Here is a 23,665-nt window from a genome sequence, read left to right on the forward strand (position 1 = left end):
CAGGCTGCTGCCCAAGCAATTCAAACTGTATATCCGTGCATGTCAGCTTCATGTTTCAAAGCCTTCATTGTTTTCTTTTTGCCCCCATCAGCCAAGGCACAGGTTCTAACCTGCTTAACACAAACCCATTGCAAACTCTGCTAATCATACATGGTACAATTTTCCTCTGAGCCAAAACACGACCACGTTAGTGCATCAGCATTTAAAAAAATAAATGAATCGTAAAGGAACACATTATATTTGAATGGAATAGAATAGAAGATATCTTGATATTTAAGAAGCATCACATGTAGTAAGGTTAAGTTTTTTTTCACGGATTTTTATTTCAATCATATATTTTTAGCTATATTTCCGGCTAGGTTTATTGAGTGAGTGTCAAACTAAAATGTATTTTTTCACATGTATTCAGGTCAAAAATGTACAAAAACAACAACAAAGAAAAAACACTGTTCTAAATGGCTATCTAGTAATATTCTGCCAATTCACTAGACTTTAAAGATTGGTTGAAATGCATGTGCTATCTCAAATTTCTTTTGTTGTTGGCTTGAAGCTGCTCTCCAACCTTATGCCCTACTATCGGTACTACTCAAAATACACCCAAAACACATGAAGACATATAGTTCCAGGCTTTCTCCTGTCTTCTGACTTCACAGGTGCTATTCCACTTGCTAAGGTGCTTCTCTCCTCACTGCATTCTCATGAATCCTAATTCTCCTTGAAGCCTATGTTCAATACCTCTTCCTCCAGCATGCCTTTCCAAACATGCCTCTTCCTCCTCTCCTTCCCCAACTTCGCCACCTCAATCCAACGTTAAGTTCCCATTCCCTACACCTACAGAGCTTCAGTGGCATCTCTCAAGGCACATGGCACTGTGGTTATTTGCCTTTCAGTCAGTCTCCCCCAAAGAGACCATGAATTCCTTGAGGGAAGGGATCAATGATTTCTTCCCTTTATCCCCAGGAAATAGTGCAAGGCCTGACTAGTAGGAGTTTAGAGATCAGTAAACATTTTTTAAAATGAGTGAGTGAGCTGCAGGTGCCCCAGATCACAGATCCAGTCTCTCTTTCTTCCTTGGCCAAGATTTGGAGCACAGTATTTGAAGCCCTAAGGGCTTTTCTCCATTTCTCCTCCTAATCTACCGCATCATAACAATCGCTATCTTTAGATCAGTTTAAAGACTCTGTATCAGTCTGTCCATAAGAGTGGGTGGGCAAGTAGGTCCATTTTCAGACACTGCTCGTGACAAAAGCTGGACAATTGTTCTGTAGAAATTGTAGCTAACTATGGTTTGTAACTCACAGAAGTCAGTTCAGTAATGGCATGGGAGCAAAGAGGTAAAATACTGTAAATGTACCAATTTGGTAGCAATAAAGCTATCATTTTTAGAATTGGAAGATCAATTTTAAATAATCAACACTAAAGATTATCTTCGAATTGGCACCAGATGGCCCAGAAAAATGTTTGCTGGATATCCTTCTCTACTTCTATCTATTCAGGGAGACCTTGACAAAAAATTTGGATTAAGCGAGGGATGTATGTGGGCTGGGGGGTAAGGGGAGGTACAGGTTCATGCCTCTCACCAATGCTGTCAGCCTTTAAATGGCTGAAATTGACAAACATGAATATGGGCTATCATCCCATTCTCATCTTTTGAGTCAACAAGGAATGTTCTGAAGGGAAGAAAAAGTGTCTTTTAACACACTTGGTCTAAGCCGGTTTTTAATGACACAATCCATGTATATCTGGACCTAACAATGGAGGCTGAATATCTTACTTCCTAAGGAATACGGTAGTCAGAGTCAAAAGGCACTAGAATTCCCAGAAGAAGGGAGAATTTTTTTTTTTGACTGGAGAGCTAGTTTGCCTTAACCACTCCCTCTATGCAGGAGAAAGCAAAAATGAATCCACCTCTCTTCATGCATTGAACTGCCATCCTGGTCTGTGGCCATGTCTAAAAACATGGATGATTCTTTCCCCATTTTATCCTATGGACATATACTCTAGGAATCCAGTCATTACAGTGGTACCTATATTTAAGCCATCCCAATTCAAACTCATGAAGACCAAAATCTAATACCATTTATTCAAATATTCTTCCCACCACTCTTTTTTTTTTCTTCTTCCCCAGAAATGCTAGAGCAGGATTTCTCAACCTCTACACAACTGAAAGTATGTTGGATAATTGTTTGCTGGAGAAGGCTATCCTATGCATTGTAAGATATTTAGCAGCATCCCAGATCCCTGCTTGCTACCCACTAGATGCCAGAAGCACCCCCAACAAACACCACCACCAGTTGGACACCAAGAATCTCCCCAAATACAATTGCTAAGTGTCCCTGTAGGAAGCAAAATTATCCCTGACTGACAATAATTTTTTTTAGCTCCTGTCTCTCTTAGACCAGTTAAATCTAAATACCTGGAGAAAGATCCAAGCATTGGTATTTTTAACTCTGCAGGTAATTCTAATATCCAGCCACTTATTTGCATATTGGATCAAAATTGTACCAAACTCAACTGTGGTTCTGCCCTCTATTGAGGTTTATATATCTATACCACAGGGGGAATGCCAAACTTGGGAATTTGAAATGAAAAGGGAAAAGAAGAACAAAAGGTTTGTGATGAGAAAACTGAAGCTGATAATTTTTTTCCATCATAAACCAGGAGGTAGATTTAGAGCAATAACTCAAAGCAAAAGCTTAACAAGAAGATTGCCTTCCTCAGCCAGTTAACCAGTTACTCAAAATGAAGAGGTATCCCTTTTAGTGTGCTCTGACGTAGGCTGGAATCCAAAGAAGCAATATGCAAGCTGTCAAATTTAAGCAAAGCCCACAATTCCCTGAGTCTGCTCACCAGAATTTCAATTCCTCTAAGAAAAAGAGATTGTGCGGTTAAAAAGATATGGCCAAATACTGTTACATAGTCTAATATTAATAAAGGTCTGTGGTAAGGAGTCCTGTGTAACTTTGGGCTTTCCATATGCAGGTCCATATCATTTGGGAGGCAGCTGGGCAAGGTCAAGGATGCAGCCTCTAGAATCACACTTGCCTATGACAGGTCCTACTGTATCACAAATTAACCTTTTCACTACGTACAAGCTGTGCAAATGGAGAGATAATAGCAATACCTACTGCAGGGGATTATTGTAAGCATCAGTTGGAATAATTTCTATAACAGATAAAGTACAATGCTAATCACTTAAGATTTCAATATTAGCAATTAACTTATCACTGTTATGATGATTATTGCTTCTTTGACTATGAGAGTCATCATGGAAAAATAAATGGGTGTTCTCTTTTTCCAGAAAACATCTTTTAATATTACATTGAACTAGAGTTCTCTGTAACATACATTAAGAAATGCTGATTTCGACTACTTTATGCCACACTAATAGAAATCTAGTTCTTTTACTGCATGATATCAAGATTATACCTGGAATCAAAAGCTGAAGGCTTCTTTCAAGTTCAAACACAAGCCCCCGGAGTGGGGCAAGGGTGGGCTTCTCTCTAAACTCCACTTGTCTGTAAAAGCTCCTTGAGGGCAAGAATCCTGTTCATCACAAGATAAACTCCCCATGTACAATATCTGGCATATCGAGATGCCTAATCTATACTCTTGAATGACTGCTGTAAAAAGACCACATCTCATTCATCTTAGTAGAACCATTCATCCATCCCCAGCACCATCCATTTAGCCAAGTAGCTTTACCACAAAACCTATTATTTTTGTGAAACACACGAAGAAATTATCAGGACAACAGAGGAGGGCTGAGATCTATACAACTCTGAAATAAATATGCAATACAGCCAGGCAATTAGACTTGGCTTACCAAGATTTGATTTACACTCAACTTTCAGGTACATATTTACAGCTCAAAGGGAGATGCAACGTAAGCCAAAAACCACTTGTTCTGCAACCAGCAGGGAAAACCACTCAATATGGAACCACCTCTTGTGACACAGTGACCACCATTACCAGAATCTCCCCTTTGCCCAGACTCTTCAGATCCAAAGAGTACCATAATTATTTTATTAAAACCATCTTTGAAATAATTGCTAAATTTACAGCACCTACTGATGATCTAACAGTTAGAAAAAAAAAACCCAGAAAATAAAACACAAAAAGGTATTGGAAACACAGGAAAAATCTTTGGACTAACTGACTTTGAAATTACCATTAGAATAAAAAAAAAATTCCTGGTAAACAACCAACATCTGAAGTGGAAGAGGGAACCACCATTCTGACTTGCCTTTGTGAAGCTCCTGGAAAATTCTAAGCTCTATATATTTGAAATCTAAGTTATTGCTCACCCCAATTGCACAAGGCATTTAATATCATCTCAGTTTCACAGATGAGAAAACTGAGTCTCAGAGCGGTTGAAATTTGCCCATGGTCAAAGGAAGCCTGTTAGCATTTGGTAATAAATCAGGTAACTAAGAACCAGGGAGAGTTGTGACAGCATAGAGTTAAGGGCCCATGTTCGGAAGTCCCACAGACCAGCCTTTGAATCCCAGCTGTGCCACTTCCCAGTTGTATAATGTGAACAATGGGCTCTTAGTGCCTTTCTCATTTGTGACATGGGACAATAATAGTATTTCCCTTCAGAGTGTGGCTATGAGGAGTTAATGACTAATATATGTATAGTCTTAACAGAAAGTGAAAATAAGTAACTTTGTTAGAATGATGATTTAGAACTCTAATGAAAAAAATTCAAGCATAAGATAACTTACATTTTACAAGGCACTTTCACACAAACTGTATCTCATTGACCTCGTAGGTAGGGCAGACATCATTATCCCTTTCTACAGAGGGGGAAGTTGAATATCTGAGCAGTCATTTCTATCCATGGAAAGATCATTGTTTGATTATTCACTTTTTACGCCCTCTGTCCTTCACTCCCAACTCTGAGCTGGGTGGAGGAGGGGGTGTGGGTTATGTGGGGATAGGAGGATATATGTGTGTAATCTATTGGGTTTTTTTGTTCATCTCTATATTAGCAAACAGTAGTACGATTTATGGATAATGATTGGTGTTAAATTCTAAAACAATAAATGTATGAGTGAGTGAGTGCTGCATATATGAATTTGCCCAGGATGAGAAAGCTGGAAAGAGGCTCCAGAATGAACAAAACCTGAATCTCTAGACTCCAGACCCAAAATTCTTTCCACTACCACATGCTGTGTTTTCAAATGACACTATTTCACAGAATCATGGAATTTCAGAGATAAGAAGGACCTTGGAGACGACTTCAGCTAGCACTCCTATTTTACAGATGAAGAACCAAAGGTTCAAAGAAATTCCGTTAGTTGACCAAAATCACACAATCAGGAGACAGGGGAGCTGGGTCAGCACCCGAGTTCCCTGACTCTGAGGTCAAAAGTGCTCCCACTGCACCCTGGCAGATTCAAGAGCAGAAAACTCCCCCAGGCCTTCAGTGGCAACTCAAGTTTGTGAGTGACAGAACATTTACATCATGCACTCAAAAGACTGCATGTGCACACACTGTTGCTTGGCTTGTAAAGCAACATGAGAAGAGGCTTCTGCTGGGTTTTAATTAAAAAGGTTCTCATTGTTGTCACTAGCAATGACTTGACCATGACTCTATGAGCAGAAGCCAGCCTTTGTGTACAAATGCAGGAGAAAGAAGATGGCCTTAACCTAGTTAAATAAGGAGAGAAACCTTCTTCCCAGTTTCTTTCTGAAGCTTCCCAATCACCCTGGGTTCCAGCCAGGATTCTGGGGAGGAGGGAACTGGTGGAAGCTTGAGGTCTGGGCAGATCAGTAAAGCTGGCTCTCTAGCATCAAAAAATGTGCACTATGATAGTCAAGCCTTTCTTTTTTTATGATGAAAATGTCAACTTTGTAATGTGCTGTGTCCATGCTAGCATACAGGAAGACAGACACAGTGGAAATTGCCTATGGACATGCTTTGTTGAAACATCAGTGTTTCAACAAAGTGGCATACAGGAAGGAAAAAGTATCCATTCACAATTGCCCCAGTGAGCATGTCCTAGTTGGCTGTTGCTCTGATCAGCATCTGGATGAGCACATGTCTCTGGGTGCATATTTGCATATGGGTTCATATGCACATTATGACAAGAGTTCCGCCTAATCCTTGTACATTGTTGGTGCCAAATCAATGTTTGTGGTATTTATGATTTCCCAGTTATACACATCCTGCACATTTTTCTTTATAGCACTTATTATACATAGAAATGTGCATGCGTTTAATTACTGTCAGGCTCTCCTATGACAGCAACTACTATATTTATTTTACTCTTCATTGTATCATCTGCCCTAAACATAGTGTTGAGTCTGTAGCTGGTGCTTAATAATTCTTTGAGGATTAAATAAAAGAAGGAAAGAATAACTAGATGACCAGGGGCCTAACTTCTGGGTTGAACTCCAGAATTAGGAGTTCAACCATTTGACTTTGGTTAAATCTTAAATGTAATTTTGGAGCCAGACAGGATCTTAGAAATCAGCTTATTGGATGATTGCAAACTTTGTTTTAGGAGTAGAATCCAAAGTAAATCATACATGAAATCTTAACACAAAAGCAGATACAAACCTTCTTTAGTATAAGGGAGGTGTAGGGCTCAGACTCCTGCCTGGTCACCTCTTTGCTACACTCCCCACTGTGGTTTCTATGGCTATTTTAATCAATCCTCAGGTTTTTGAATAACATAGGTTGAAAACTGCTGATCTACCTCAGCCCTATCATTTGATAAATTAGGACAGTAGAATGCAAAAGATGAAGGAGCTTACCTAATGTCACAAGACCAGTGCATGAAGAACTGAAATCAGTATCTAGAGGTCTTAATCCCCCATCCTCATTAGCAACCTTTCACTTCTCAACATGTCTAAAACAACCCCCCAGATGTTTACAAATGATTGTAAAAAAAAAAATGTTCGGAAAAAGTTTCTTAGAGCTTGCAACACTCCACATTTGGAAGCTATACCAGAGGAGGCATCCAACAGAATGGTTGGAAGGAAAGCACTGGGGTCAGGTAAATCAGTGTGTAGACCCTAGCTCCACTCCTTACTGGATGGATGACTTATAGCAACACATTCAACCTCCAAAGTCCTGATTTTCCCATCTGTAGAAGACACTGCCCATCTCATAGAGGAGGTTATGAGGATTGAACATCCTCCCTTCGTGGAACATGATAAGTGCTCACTAAAAGGATGCTACTGTTGAATATTCGGAATCTGTGGTTCCATTCAGGGTACCTCTTATTTCAACAGCAATAACCAACACATATGGATTATCTAACATGGACCAGAGTTCCCTTTATAAAACTGCATTACAGCCACCACCATGTGATATTATAACTAGTTATCCTCCTAAGACCACACCTAACTACACCTGAGAGAGTTTTTTGCATTCTCTTATTCATTTAAGTCCACAACATTCACTGTGTGTTTATGATAACAAGGAAGAGCAAAAATCACTCTGGGAAGGATCTAGAAATGAATTCTGTATAAGTCATTCCCTCAAAGAGTTTCCAGTTAGGTGAGAAAAATATACAAGAATGCACTCTAATTCCAAATGATTTTAAATTAAAGAGGTGTTAGTGTAGAGAGCTGTGGATCTATCAAAGATATGGTGGTTAAGTGGAATGTGAAAACTCTAGGATAGTTTCAAAGAGGAAAGAATTTGGGCTAAGTCTTTTTTTGGATGAGTAGAACGTCAACGGTCCAACAACCAGCACAGACCTGCTTAAGAAAAGGTTTCTTTTTTTTCCAAATGTTTGAATGTATTTGGGTAGGATATTGGGTACATCAGCAGCATTTTCAAAACAACGTTACTTATTCTTGATGTGGCTGAGTAAAATTATGATATGGATGCAGATAAACCAGATTCTGAATCCCAGTCCAACCACTTCTAACTGTATGACATTCGACAAGTAACTCAACCTAGCTGAGGCTTGATGACCTAATTTGTAAAGTGGGAAAAACAATCAAAACCCATATCTGATGGCTATTAGAATGTTTAAATGAGATAATGTATAATAAGTATTAAGCCCCCTGCCCAGCATATAAATAAGTACTCAATAAATATTATTTGATCCTCTCCTTGTCATTGTTAATCTCTTGTGCAAAGAAAAAAAAATTTAATCAAAAAAAGCTTGTGGAAGGAGCACAGACCCTTGACCCAGACACTTCTGCACACAGCAAGGTTTGTACCAATCAACGCCTGACTCCACAAAGCACAATACGAATGTAAGGCAAGGGCTATTTAGCCCAGGTCTTACCTGTATATTTTATATCTGGTTGTAAATCCTTGACGGTGTCTTTCCACAAAGGATAGGTAGCTCCTGGAGTGGTGGAAAGGCCCCCTGTCTGAAATGAGCCAATCAAATTCCTTGGAGACATGTTGGTCTGTCCCAGCTGGTTCCTGGTGGGAGGGCTGCACTGAGATACGGCCCCATATAAACAGGAAGTAGAGGAGCTCAACAAACCTCCAGTTCATGCTTTTCTGCCGGCCTTTTTCCTCTCATTCTTGCTCCATTCTGTGGAGTCCTACAGAAGAAAGAATAAAAAAGAAAGAGAAAAAAAGAGAAACCAAAAGAGAGAGAGGAGAGGGGGAGAGGAGTAAAAGAAAGAGAAAGACACAGGAAAAGAAAAAATGTGATTAACACATCTTCATAATAATACCTTATATCAGCAGAGTGCTTTAAAGTTTATAAAACCCAGTACAGTTCTGGTTAAAAACATAGAATCTATGGAAATCTGGGCCCATGTTCCCATTCTGCTGTTCACATATTGTCTGAACATGTACAAACTGTTTGGTCTATTATGGATGCAGTTTTCTTGGAAGTAAAACTGAGGGTGAGCTTATGAGCCTGTCTGTATCTTGGCACTTGGCACATCATAGATGCTCAAGGAAGATGTGTTGAAAGAATGAATAAAATGAATTAATGCAGAAACAAAGTCTCATACATCCAGTAAGAGACATGGGGACATAATTCAACTGACTGTACCATCTACTGTCTTCACTAACAACCTGCCTCTCATAAAGAGGTATCAATAAACAAGAGTTCCTTTTCCTTCTCTCAGCAGGCATGTATCCACCGAGCACAAATTTTGCTTTTGCAGGAACAGATGAATGCACAAAGTCTTGTGATGGATTATTTTCATGACTATCTAGGTTGAATACTTTAGAGATGAAGAGTTCATGGAGCTTGCTTACAGTTCACTTCTGCAACATTCAATGGAATGTCTCCCAAACCCAAAGAAACCTGGCCAGAGAATTTGTCTTTCGATGATTCCAAAAGAACTCCAAGGTTGCCCAGGGTTCAAAAAGAAAACTGAAGGAGGTCACTTTTTCAGGGGGTCTCGCATGCTTCTTTTATTAGGGGATATTATGGCACAGTGGTGCTGCGAGGGTGAAATGCTTAAGACTAAGGGGTAGCTTTGGTAGAGAGGTTCCTTGTGGAGAGGATAGACCAGAAATCACAAGGCCATGCCAATTTTGTAAACACAATTTACACTTTTTGTTTAGTTTTGTTTTGTTTGAAATGGAGTCTCACTTTGTCACCCAGGCTGGAGGGCAATGGCACAATCTCAGCTCACTGCAAACTCCGCCTCCAGGGTTCAAGAGACCCTCCTGCCTCAGCCCCTCGAGTAGCTGGGATTACAGTCACGTGCCACCACACCCAGCTAATTTTTGTATTTTTCATAGAGATGGGGTTTCACTATGTTGGCCAGGCTGGTCTCAAACTCCTGACCTCGTGATCCTCCCTCCTTGTCAGTCTACTTACTTGCTTAACTGTATGTGATCCCATCCTACTTATTCTAACAGAGCTTCTGTTACTGCATATTGAAAGACAGCTTTAAATCCAGTTTGTATCTGTTAGAAACAGTAATATTTCAGGTCATGTATTTAACTTTTCTGACTTTCAGTTTCCTCATCTGCAAAATGTGGTTAATAATAGCACCTACACTCAGAACCAAGATGATAATTAAATGACATAATTGCTCCCTCTTGTGCCTGGCATACAGTGAGTGCTCAATAAATGGCACGTATCATGATGAGGATAATGATGATGAATGTCGATACTGATGTCAACTTATTCCCTATGAGACAGTGTTTTTGTTCACCTGATCCCCACTGCCTGGCCAAACCCTGTTTAAATCCTTCAATAGCCAGCTGAGATCATGTCCTCAAAGGTCATTTTCTTTTTTTATTAATTTAAAAAAAAGTTATTTGTTTACTCCTCTGAGCTATAGTTGCTCATTTTCTGTAACTACATTTTAGCCCTTATCACCTTGTATTATGCTTACAGGCACACTTCATTTTATTGTACTTCACTTTATTGAGATTTGCAAATATTAAAGTTTTTACAAATCGAAGGCTTGTGGGAGCCCTCAGCCTAGCCAGTCTGTTAGCACCAATTTTCCAACAATGTGTGCTCACTTCGTGTCTTGGTGTCACATTTTGATAATTATCAAAATATTTCACACTTTTTTATTATTATTGTATCTGTTATGGTGGTCTGTGGTCAGCAAACTTTGATGTTATTATTGTAATTATTTGGGGGCACCATGAACTGGACCCATATAAGATGGTAAACTTTATCGATAAACATGTATGTTCTGACTGCTCCACTGACTAGCTATTCCCTTTCTCTCCCTTTCCTCAGGCCTCCCTACTCCCCAAGAAACAATAACACCGAAATTAGGCCAATTAGTAAACCTACAATGACCTCTAATGTTTAAGTGAAAGGAAGAGTCCTACGTCTCTCACTTTAAATCAAAAGCTAGAAGGCATGGCAAAAGGCAAGACAGGCTGAAAGCTAGGGCTCTTGCACCAGTTAGCCACGTTGTGAATGCCAAGGAAAAGTCCTTGAAGGAAATTAAATGTGCTGTTGCAGTGAACACATGAATGATAAGAAAGCAAAACAGCCTGGTGCTGAATGAAGAGAGTTTTAGTGGTCTGGGTAGCAGGTCAAAACAGTCACAACATTGCCTTAAGCCAAAGCCTAATCCAGAGTAAAGTTCTAACTCTCTTCAATTCCATGAAGGATGAGAGAGATGAGAATGCTGCAGAAGAAAAGTCTGAAGCCAGCAGAGGTTGCTTCCTGAGGTTTAAAGAAAGAAGCCATCTCTATAACATGAAAATACAAGATGAAGAAGCTAATGCTGATGGAGAAGGTGCAGCAAGTTATCCAGAAGATCTAGCTTCAATTATTGATGAAGAGGGCTATGCTAAACAACCTATTTTCTTTCTTGTTTTGGAGACAGAGTCTTGCTCTGTCGCCTAGGCTGGGGTGGAGTGGTGCAATCTTGACCCACTGCAACCTCCACCTCCCGGGTTCAAGCTATTCTTACGCCTCAGCTTCCCCAGTAGCTGAGATAACAGGCGCACACCACCATGCCCATCTCTTTTTTGGTATATTTAGTAGAAACAGGGTTTCATCATGTTGGCCAGGCTGGTCTTGAACTCCTGACCTCAAGTGATCTGTCCGCCTCAGCCTCCCAAAGTGCTGGGATTACAGGCGTGAGCCACCGCGCCCGGCCAACAACCTACTTTCAATGTATACAAAATAGCTTTATATCTGAAGATGTCGATGATTTTCATAGCTAGAGAGAAGTCAGTGCCTGACTTCAAAGCTTCAAAGGACAGACTGTCTCTCGTTAGGGCCTAATGCAGCAGGTGACTTTAAGTTGACGCCAAATGCTCACCTACCATTCCAAAAATCCTAGGGCCCTTAAGAGTATGCTAAATCCACTCTGCTTGTGGTCCAAAGCCTGGATGACAGCACATTTGTTTACAACATAGTTTACTGAATATTTTAAGGCCATTATCCAGAACTACTGTGCAGAAAAAAAGATTCCTTTCAATATTATTGCTTATTGACAATGCATCTAGTCACATAAGGGCTCTGACAGAGATATACAAGATTAATGGATGTTTTCATGCCTGCTGAAACAACATCCATTCTGCAGCCCATAGATCAAGGCATGATTTTGACTTTCAAGTCTTATTGAGAAATACATTTCATGAGGTCAAGAGATCGAGACTATCCTGGCCAATATGATGAAACCCCGTCTCTACTAAAAATACAAAAATTAGCTGGGCATGGTGGTGCGCACCTGTAGTCCCAGCTACTTGGGAGGCTGAGCCAGGAGAATCACTTGAACCCAGGAGGCAGAGGTTGCAGTGAACCAAGATTGCACCACTGCACTCCAGCCTGGCGACAGAGTGACACTCCATCTCAAAAAAATGAATAAATAAATAAAAATAAAGAAAAAAAGAAATACATTTTATACTGCTATAGCTGCCATAAAAAGGGATTCCTCTGATGGATCTGGGCATTGTACATTGGAAAACTTCTGGAAAAGAGTCACCATTCTAGATGCCATTAAGAACATTTGTGATTCATGGGAAGAAGTCAAAATATCAACGGTAACAGGAGTTTGGAAGAAGTTGATTTCAAACCTCATGAATGATCATAAGGGGTTCAAGACTTCAGTGGGGTAAATCACTGTAGATGTGACAGAAATAGCAAGAGAACTAGAATTAGAAGTAGAGCCTGAGGATATGACTGAATTGCTGCAATTTCATGATAAAACTTGAACGGATGACGAGTTGCTCCTTATGGATGAGCAAAGACAGCAGTTTCTCAAGATGGAGTCTACTCTTGATGGAGATGCTATGAACACTGTTGAAATGACAACAAAGGATTTAGAATACTACATAAACTAAGTTGATAAAACAGTGGCAGGATTTGAGAGTACTGACTGGTTGTGAAAGCAGTTCTACCTTATGTAAAATACCATCAAACAGCATCACATTCTACAAAATTATTTCATGAAAGAAAGAGTCAATTGATGTGGCAAACCTCATTGTTGTCCTACTTAAGAAATTGCCACTGCCACCCAACCTTCAGCAACCTGACCATCCTGATCAGTCAGAAGCCAACAACATTGAGGCAAGACCTTCCACCAGCAAAAAGATTCTAACTCACTGAAACTTCAGATGATTGTTAGCCTTTTTTTAGTAATAAAGCGTTTTTAATAAAGGCATATACATTGTTTTCTGAGACACGCTGCTATCCTACACTTAACAGGCTACAGGATACTGTAAACATAAGTTTAATATGCAGTGGGAGGCCAAAAAATTGGAGTGATTCCATTTATTGCAATATTTGCTTTATTGTGGTCATCTGGAACCCAACCTACAATATCTCTGAGATATGCCTGTATTTGTTTCTATGTCTGTCTTGTTCACTGGGCTGTAAGCCTTTAACTGGAAACAATCTTTAGAAAACTGTGGCTACTCTCGCTCAGCTGCATGACTCTGAACAGTCATGTCTCCTCTCTAGACCTCAGATTTTTATGTCTTCCATGTGAAAATGTGGTAAGGACACAAATAATTTGTCAACTGTAAACCCAACTATATACATGATTAAATATGACACCTCATTTGTCTACTTTTCCAGCTGAATATGAAAGATAAAGCAAAGCTAAGAGAAAAAGAATTTAAAAGAGAGATGTGATTTCTTGTCCAATTGGTTATTTCTCTATGTTGCCCATTGCACTGTTTTATCATGAGTCGCTACAAAAATTTGCTTGTCACTGCAAGTCTCAGTTGTCAGGGGCAAAGGAGAAAGGTACATGAGCAGAGGAATGAGCTGGCAAAAGCTGTGGCCTGAGGTCTTGTTCAGAGCCTAAAACAAAGCCGTACATGTTGAGTGCAGAACAGTAACAGCTACAGCTGCCAAACTGTCTGCCAGAGCCCCCAAGTGGCAAGCAGGGGATGAAGGCGATTGTTGGGAGATCCTGGTAGTGATACAACACACTGAAGTCACAGTGTGTCACCCACAAAGCCCTTCTACATGGCCTCTATTGTAAACTGGTGCAGGGTGGGAGCCTGTGAGAGAATACTTAGGTGTTAGACTCTGTGCAAAGAAACAAGGCTCAGAACATTGCAGCTCTCAAAAGTGGAACAAGGTCTTACATGGAAGAGAAATGTGTATATGTGTGTGTGTGTGTGTGTGTGTGTGTAGGAGAGTGAGACCTCAGCCTATAGTCCCAGAATTAGCTGAAATTTGAAAGATTTAACTCAGTACTTCCCAAGTGTGGACCTTTTGCTCCCCAGAGAACATCTTTGATCCTCACAACTGAGGGGATGCTGCTGGCATCTGATGGGTGGAGGCCAGGGATGCTGCTAAACATCTTACACTGCACAAGACAGCCCCCACAACAAAGAATATGGGACCCCACATGTCAATGATGCAAATGTTGAGAAACTCTGTTCTAATCCAGCTCCTTTTTACAGATCATAACCTGACTGGCAAATTGGGCTAGACTCCTATCTTCTAGCTCTCGGTTAAGAGTTCTTCTCATTCTGCCACATTGTCTTGGCCGGGCACTTGGCATGTATGGCTATGTTTCAACCTGCTTCGTTCTTAGTGCCTGTAATACAATCTACATTTCCTCAAGTAGAGATGAATGTTTCACGGAAGAAGTCAGAATATATCTCTGTTGATTTAGAACATCACAGTAATCCACAGAGCACCAGAAATGAAAATGAAAGTTTCTATAGAGTCCTTGACTTTATTAATGGAAATGGATATTTTGTTGGGCTGGAACAAGGACGAGTACGTATGTTACCCATATATGTTATGATGGCAGGGAGTGACTCCCATTATGTAAATAAGACCATATTAGCACCAACTGTGCTGGAGACTTGAGATAATACGAGAGTCACATTATCGGTATTTATTGAGCATCTACTATATGCTGGCTTTAAAATGGTTTGTTTTCTTGGTAGTTGCCAAAGCATACAGTCCAGGGCAGTTATTAATAAAGACGTATTCCACAAAATGGGTACAGTTATCCAATTTAACAAATGAGCACCTTAGGACTTGGAGACATTGAATAACTTTCTCAAGCTCACAATTCCCAAGTATCAGACTTGGGATTCTAACCTGTGAATATCTCATTACACAGTCTGTACAATTTCCAGCATTCCCCAGCCTCATCTCATTCCAGCTGAAATTAGATCCTGCTCTCCAGAGATTCAAAATATAATGGGGGAGTCACGCCCAAGTGTGAACAATTCTAATATGAAATACGCTGCCATAAATACTATAATAAAGAAATGAAGTCCAACGGAGGAATGGAGGCCAAAGAGACTGTTTTCAGCAAAGGCACTGAGAGAACCCCCTGGAAGAGGGAGGTAGTACTTGAGAAGGGTTTCAAATAGCATGTACAGTTTTATTGAGCACAGATGGGGAAAAGGAAATTTCAGCAGAACAGACAGCCTACAAAAGCCTTGGGTGGGTGGGAGAAGGCAGGAGAGTGATGAGGTGTGTGCTGGGGATAGCACACCGGGTGGCAGAGGGCTTAGGGAGAACTAGGGCCCTGAGGCAGCTGATCGCCCATCTCTCACTCTGTCTCCCTCTCATCAAATGAACTGTGGATTTCATTTCTGTACTACCTGCTAGAGTCAAAAAGCATTGTGGATGTTCAATAAATTTATCTATTCATTCATTACCATACTGAACAACTATTATGTGTCAGGTACTCTTCTAGAAGATAGAAATTCAATAGTGGACAGAACAGCCAGGGCCCTCAAAGAGCTTATTTCTGGTTAGTAGGGAGAGGGGAGGAAACAAATGGGCACTGACTCTACGTGTGGTGAGTGCGGAGTGCTCTAAACAAAATCAAAGCAGGTCGGAGGGCTGAGAGTGGAGGTGCTGCTGTCTATGCGAGGGTGCTCAGGAAAAGCATCTCTGATAAAGGGGCTTCCAGGCAGAGACCTAAAGAAAGTAAAGAGATGAATGGTGCAGATGCCTCAGGGAAAAGCAATGTCGGTGGAAGAAAGGAAAAGAGACAGGGACAGGGTGGGTTCAATGCTCGGCTATAATCAGAAGTCAGGTTGCATTTCCATCTCCCACAGGGAGCTTATACTTTAGTTGCTGTGAAAGTCATTTTGAGGAAGAAATCACACATTAAGTGGACATTTACTATGTGCCAGAAACTGCATTTATTGCTTTACACATGTGACCCGTGGAAAGGGTTATAGTCTCCATTTTTTTTTTTTTTTTTTTTTTTTGAGACAGAGTCTCGCTCTTTCGCCCAGGCCAGACTGCAGCGGCGCTATCTTGGCTCACTGCAAGCTCCGCCTCCCGGGTTCACGCCATTCTCCTGCCTCAGCTACCCGAGTAGCTGAGACTACAGGCGCCTGCCACTGCGCCCGCTAATTTTTTTGTATTTTTAGTAGAGACAGGGTTTCACCGTGTTAGCCAAGATGGTCTCGATCTCCTGACCTCGTGATCCGCCCGCTTCAGCCTCCCAAAGTGCTGGGATTACAGGCGTGAGCCACCGCGCCCGGCCATTGGTCCCCATTTTATACATGGTGAGGAGGGGAAACTGAGGTTCAGAAAGGCGAAGTAACTGGCCTCATACCACAAAGATGGCAAACAGCAGATTTAGAACTGGAGACTGTGCTGCCCAATTTGGAAGCCCCTGGTCACATGTGTCTATCAAGAGCTTTCAATGTGGCTAGTCCAAACGGAGGTGTGCTATTCATAAAAATACACACCAGCATTTCAAAGACTTAGCAAGAATAATGGAATTTATTTATTTATTTTTAATTAATTTATTTATTTGTTTTTTAGTTTTTTGAGACAGGGTCTCCCTCTATTTCCCAGGCTGGAGTGCCGTGGCACAAATACAGCTCACCGCATCAGTGATCCTCCTGCATCAGCCTCCCCACTAGCTGGGACTACAAGCACGTGCCACTATGCCTGGCTAATTTTATTATTTTTTGTAGAAACTAATTTTATTATTTTGGGGAGGCTCAAGCCATCCTCCCACCTTGGCCTCCCAAAGTGCTGGGATTAAAGGTGTGAGTCACCATGCCTGGCCAATAGAACTTTAAATAGCTTACTAATGTTTTATATTGATTACATGTTGGAATATTATGATCTGGGAAATACTGGATGAAATAAAAAATTAAGGTGGCTGCTAGAAACTTTAAATTACACATGTGGCTGGTATTCTACTTCTATTGGGCAGCGGAGGTCAGGATGAACCCTCATACTCTATGACACTGCTCCAGAAGGTCATTCATCCATCTCCACATTTTTATCAACAGCGTAGAACCCAACTTACTCTTCCTTAGAGACGTTGGGTTGAGCCACTCTCCTCTTGCCTCCAAAATCAACAAATTAACAATAAATACACTGGAAATATAGATTTCCATGCTCAAGGGCCACATCTCCCAATCCCCATGCCCTAGCAACAGTCTTGAATATCTACCACTATGCATTTCAGAACTGTTGTTCTTCCAAAAGATTCACAAAGGGAATTTCCTGCCACTGGAGTTTAGAGCTTGTGAAAGAGAGGCTGGTTCTATTCTGAGCGCTGCCCTTGACCTCCTGTGACCTTCGGTGAGTCACAGGCCCATTGCTGCACAGGGCTCTGATCTACCCAGAGCTGCCAACACTGGCTGTGGCGTGGTGAGCACGTGGGGCCCTTGGCTGAACTGTGCTATATATAAGCCTGCAGTGTTACTAAGGGAATCGGGTTCATCCCACACAGAGTGCATTCTCTAATTGTTGCTATTGTAAATTATTTACATCCGAGGCACACACTCAGGAGGAGGAGATGAGAGAATGACCTTCCAGCAGCGCTGTTACCAAGCTCATCCTCTGGAGCTTTCTGCATGGATTGCTAGGCCATGACCCATATTCTGGGCCAGAGGTAGAAGGGAATGCCTCCTCCCTCCCTCCGCCCAGGTCCCTGAGAAACTGGGCTGATGATCGGATCTGGGAAGTTAACCCACAATACTTGCCTCTTAAACCTGAGTCAACTGGATAATCTCATCTAGGCTTAACTCTCAAATCTGCTTCTCCAGGTAAGACTTCTCCCCAGTAATGTAGACCTTCAAAGCTGAGTGACCTTGGGCATGTTATTAACCCCCTCTGTGTCTCAGTTTCCTCATCTATAAAATGTGGGCAGTAACGGGAGATGCACATCTCTTGGGGTTCAGATCCAAATTAAACATAATTTTAAAATGTAACCATTTGTCTTAGTTTCAACTGAACCCCAAAACTACAGCTACCATATTCCAAACACAGGTGCATGACCATCATATAGGACTTATAAAAACAGGCAACCAAAATACACTTTTTGGGGACTCTTAACTTCTTACCCACATCACAGCATGAAAAGTAAGATGCCAGGACTAGGAGTGGAGTTTGAGTGGCCTCTGACAGTGCTGAGCCCTCCTTTCTACCCTCTAAACTTCTCATGGGCAGAATGGGGTATAGAGGCCCCTCACCTCAAGCTTCCACAGGACAACTCAAAGAGCATGGCAAAGGTCTCCTGGAGCTTGGGGGAACATGGAGGATTGGTGTCTAACTCACATCAGAGAAATCTCAAACAAAAATTCCAAAGAGAGAAATCTAAAGAGAGGCAGGCTGAAACTCAGCAGCAGAGCAGGGGCTGCAATTTGGGAAGTAACTGCCTAGTTCATGGGTAAAAGGAATGTGTCCCCTCCACATAGATCAGAGGTGGGCCACCTGCAAGGGAAAACTGGGTGAGGTTGCCTTCAATCCTGACCCAGAGGGAGAGGTGATGCCAGAGACAGGAAACTGGAATAATCTCCGTGCCATGTACCAAGGGTCCAAAGGATGAGTGACAGGCAAGCAGCTAAAGATGCATTTTCCTACATCAAAGGAATCACAAGTAAGAAATCCCAGAGAAAAAGGAAAATTCCAAAAACACCCCCAAAGAAATGTTGCCAGTAAGAAAAGGTTAGCATTAAACACCTACCAAGGCTGCAAAGCACTGATGCTAGATCATCAGAAAATACTCGTCAAGGAAGAATCCTTCTACCTCCTCACTTCTCCATTGTTGGCCAAACTTTATGCCTTGAAGAAGGCAGAGTTCAAGGTTAGCAAGGTGGAGGAGGCACGGTAAAATTGTAACTTGGGGAAAGAGGAAAATCTGGAGGAAGAGTAAAGTTTCCACTTTAAATAAAATATTCGTTGTAATATACTGAACTAGACACATTGATTACTGAGCAGAGACTATGTATGCAGAATGGAGGCAAACCCCCCAAATTTTAAAAGTCACCTGAAAAAATTATGGTCTTCCCTTAACTTTCATCCAAATGTCAGAGGAAATCTGATCCAAGAGTTAAGTTTAAAAAGTGGGTGAAAAGAAGCAAGTGGTTTTTGCTTTTGTTTCTTTCTGATCTTGCCCTATGAATCCTGTTTAGCCAAAGGGAAGATTTCGTGAATTAAAACACCTTGGCGCCCAACTCAGTACAAACATCCAATTAATTCCAATGAGAATTTACTAATCAGGGTATACAAGGCAAAAAAAAAAAAAAAAATTCTTAGAATTTCTAGTGTATTTGTTTACTACCTATCTTCAAGACTCATCCCACATACCAGTCACAAGTCACCAATGGTCATGAAATGAAGAGCAGAAGCCCTACTGCACAGTGGGTTCTGTCTTTCCTTTACTTCCCGGGTATTGTGATTAACTTGATGTTTTTATCGGTGCCTAGTGATATGGAGTTTAGGATTATATTATCTGACTTTAACTAAAACGAGCAAGTGGCTTCAAAATACTATTGGGAAGAAACTTTTAATTGGCAATAATGAAAATAATTCAAGACGACACAAATAAGAAAATGGTGAAGGGCCAGCCACCCTACAATGCTCAATCAAAAGTGAGATTTAATCAGGTTTATCAGGAATTGGAAGATTCAAGATAATCATGAAGACTAAAGTATGGATTTACATCTGCTATCATTAATGCTGACCCTTGCTCTAAGTGGATCTTGAACACTGGGGAATTGAGGTATTAGCTAGTAAAGTTAATATGTGTAAATAATTTATATACATACATTCATAGGAGGGAATATTGCCAAAAATTTCTACTGACTGCTACATGCATATCTTACAAAAACATTCTAGAAAACCCTGGAATGGCCGGGCACGGTGGCTCACGTACGTCTGTAATCCCAACACTTTGGGAGACCGAGGCGGGCAGATCACCTGAGGTTGGGAGTTCAAGACCAGCCTGACCAACACGGAGAAACCCCATCTCTACCAAAAATACAAAAATTAGCTGGGTGTGATGGTGCATGCCTGTAATCCCAGCTATTCAGGAGGCTGAGGCAAAAGAATTGCTTGAACCAGGAAGGCGAAAGTTGTAGTGAGCCGAGATCATGCCATTGCACTCCAGCCTGGGCAACAAGAGTGAAACTCTGTCAAAAGGAAAGAAAGAAAGAAAGAGAAAGAGAAGAGAGGAAAAAAGAAAACTCTGGAATGAGTGTTCATTATAATTTGTATATTTCACATTATTAGTTTTAACCACATAATCAACATCTCTAGGAAATCCCACAGGCTTCTCAAACTCAAAATATCCCCAACGAAACTGATCATCACCCTCTCAAACTTTCCTGTCTCCCAGTATTCCCCATCCAAGTAACTCACACAATCTCCCAAATCATGCCTGTGAGAAGCTTGGGACTTTTCCTTTTTCCTCCACCCTATTCGGCCATTGCCACTGCCGCCACAACCATTTCCACATCCTGTCAATTTACTTTGCTTTCACATCCATCTACTTCCTTTGCCAGTCTTATCCTTCTCCCTTCTCTGTAAACCTCAGAGCAATCTTACACTCTTCCCTTTGCCTTACACACTTCTTTTTTCTAGCCTATCATCGCTTGACACCTGTCATTCCATTTGGAACATGACTAACTCTCACTTGGATTATCACAACCATCTTCCTACTGGTCGTCTTGCTTCATGTCTGTCTACCACCTCCATCCTAAGCACTTGTTGCCAGAGTGATCTATCAAAATACAGATGCAACCATGACACGGACCTAATCTAACAGATCCAGCCATTCTCTATTGATTGTTTTACCCCTTAGTCTTGCATTCAACAATAAGCTGAATCCTTTTCCTACTTCCATACTTCCACACCCCATCCTCAACTCATCTTGTTCTCCAGATTCTCTCTCATTGCACCAACTGAACACACTGTAAATCTCCATGCCTCAGTGCCTTGTTTAGACTGTTCCCTCTCCTTGCAATGCCCATCCTTGTTTCCCAACTTTATAATAGGCAATTCATGGCTAAATTTATTAGTAAGAGTGAATGAAAGATTATTGAGCATGTATTACTTGCTAGATACTATGTCAGACTCTCATGCCCAATAGCATTAAATCCACAGAACAATCCCATAAGACATTAAATTGCATTATTTCGATTTTTGCGGATGATAAAGCTGAGGCCCTTTAAAGTATCTGATTATTTTTCCAGTGTCGTAGTACCTAAAAATGGCAGAATTGAACTTAAACCTAAACCAATTCTAAGTGCTATGACTCAGGGTTTAAAACAGTAAGCTAAGAAACCACATCATCCCTAATTGTAGTTTTCTTATTTTGACCAGTGTGAAATACCACAAATCAACTGTAAAAATGTTAATAAAGAGAATTTCTGATAAATCACCTTGAAGCATGAAACTCCTGGAAATAGTGAATCTAGAGAAGTTCATGGAAAACTAAATAAATTTAAAGTATGTAGAATAATTATTTTTATAATTTTTTCTGTGATCCTATTATATTTTATTAACAATATAAACCTAAGTTATGTATAGCATTTTTTTCTTTTTAAATATTTCATTTGGACCCACATTTAGAAATGTGAGGGTCTAAATTCAGGGAAACTGCCTTTGGAGCTTTCTCCCCAAATTATCAGCAGTCTATGCAAGAGATCTTTCAAAAGGGGAAGTGAAATAAACATTTTGGAGTGTTTACTGTAGGCCAGTTTGCTACAATTCAATAGATATTTATTGAGCCTCTATTTTAATTGGCTCTCACAGTCCAGAATGCGAGATGGACATAGAAATAGGTAATTTCAGTATAATGTAATAACAGAGCAAAGACAGGATACGTCCAGGGTTCTGTGGAACACGGGCCCCTAAACTAGGGTCTCTGGAAATGCTTCCTGGAGATGACATCTAGATGAGGCCTTAGAAGACAGAGAGACATTTGTGAGGTAATGAAAAGTTTGGCCTGCATTTCAGGCCAAGAGAAGCATGTGAAATGCCATGAAGGAGTGTGTTGTGACTATGGAATCTACAAACATTTCCCAGTTGCTGCAGTGGGAATTTTGAGGCAGGGAGTGGCGGAAGATGAAGCAAAACCTCAGTGGGATCACTTATTACATAACCATATCATTACCAACAATTGGTAGTTTCTTGGGGACCAAGACTGTTTTTTATTTTATTTTAGTGCTGGGGTACATGTGCAAGATGTTCAGGTTTGTTACATAGGTAAACATGTGCCATGGTGGTTGGCTGTACCTATCAACTCGTCACCTAGGTATTAAGCCCAGCATGCATTAGCTATTTTTCCTGATGCTCTCTCCCACAGTGCCTTCAACAGGCAGGCCCCAGTGTATGTTGTTCCCCTCCCTGTGGAGGACCAAGATTCCTATTTCCCCTTCTATGTATGTCCAGCATCTGGAACTAATTATTGGGTAGGTACTGAATCAATATTTATTGAATGGATGAACTGTACAAATTGAGAGCTAGGATTCACTCCATGGGATCACAAGGAACCATAGGAACCTTCTAAACACAGTAGCTTTATGTCAGAGTTTCATTTTAGATGAATTACTCCAACTGCAGGGGTTAGTGGATAGATTTAAGGTAGGATAAGGAAGCAATTGAGGACACTATAGATTATACATGGTCTGAATAAGACATCTTGTATTAGATGGAAAGAAAAAAATAAGAAGCAAAATTAGCAAGATTTGGTGACTGGGTGGATGAAGTGAGAAAAGGAAGGTGTATACAATGACTCTTAGTCTGTTTTGGTAACCAGGTTAATGGTGGTGCTATTCATGACAATAAAGAATAATGGAAAAGGAATGGGTTTTAAGTAAATGATGACAAGTTCCCTCTTGGATCTGTTGCATTTCAGGTGTCCACTGACATTCAAGTTAGGATTTCTACTAGGCTATAGAATCCTTGAGAAAAAAAAAAGAAGAAGAAGAAGAAGAAAGGCCAGGGCTAGAGGTAAATATTTGTAAATCACTATGAACCAGTGGTGGTTAGAACTACAAGAGTGAATGAGACCACTCAGTATACACATGAGTCAAGAGTAATGCAAATAAATAGTAAGCAATGCCCATTTTTAGTCAGCATGAAGAGGAAGAGATGTCATAAAGTAGACTGAAAAGAGATAGTACGATGGATGAAGGGGAATTATGAGAGAATAATGGCAACAAGCCAGGGGAGCAGGGGTGTGCAAGAAGAAAAGGGTCTCAAGTTTCAAAGGCTACACAAGATAAAGATGCAAAATATCTATTAGACTTAAGAATACAGAGGTAGCTGACAGTTGTCAACAGCATGATGGAAACAGAAGATTCATTGAAAGAGATTAAGGCATGAATGGGATGTGAGTCAATGGAGACAGAGAGTATACAGTACTTGGCTAAGATGGAAAAAGCAGAAGAGCAGAAGAGCCAATGGCTCTCCTTTCTCCCTACCAGAGAGGGAAGCCAACAGTCAATGGAAGATTTTTTGTTTTCTTTAAGGAAAGACTTTAGTATATTTAATTCTAGGATAGACCTAGAATTAAGTAATAAAATATGGGACAGAAAGATAATTAGCAC

The 23,665-nt window shown here is 40.7% G+C and overlaps 1 protein-coding gene across 1 annotated transcript in view; it reads right to left on the reverse strand.

The window, feature by feature from the left end:
* BRINP1 (BMP/retinoic acid inducible neural specific 1) overlaps positions 1 to 23,665 on the reverse strand; it is a 198,886-nt gene that overhangs the window by 134,417 nt on the left and 40,804 nt on the right. Inside the window, exon 2 of the mRNA XM_009244809.4 lies at positions 8,256 to 8,523. Coding sequence (XP_009243084.1) covers positions 8,256 to 8,473 — 218 coding nt within the window. The 5' untranslated portion in view covers positions 8,474 to 8,523. The remainder of the gene's footprint in view (positions 1 to 8,255; positions 8,524 to 23,665) is intronic.

Source organism: Pongo abelii, chromosome 13, assembly GCF_028885655.2.
Source record: "Pongo abelii isolate AG06213 chromosome 13, NHGRI_mPonAbe1-v2.0_pri, whole genome shotgun sequence".
NCBI lineage: Eukaryota > Metazoa > Chordata > Mammalia > Primates > Hominidae > Pongo > Pongo abelii.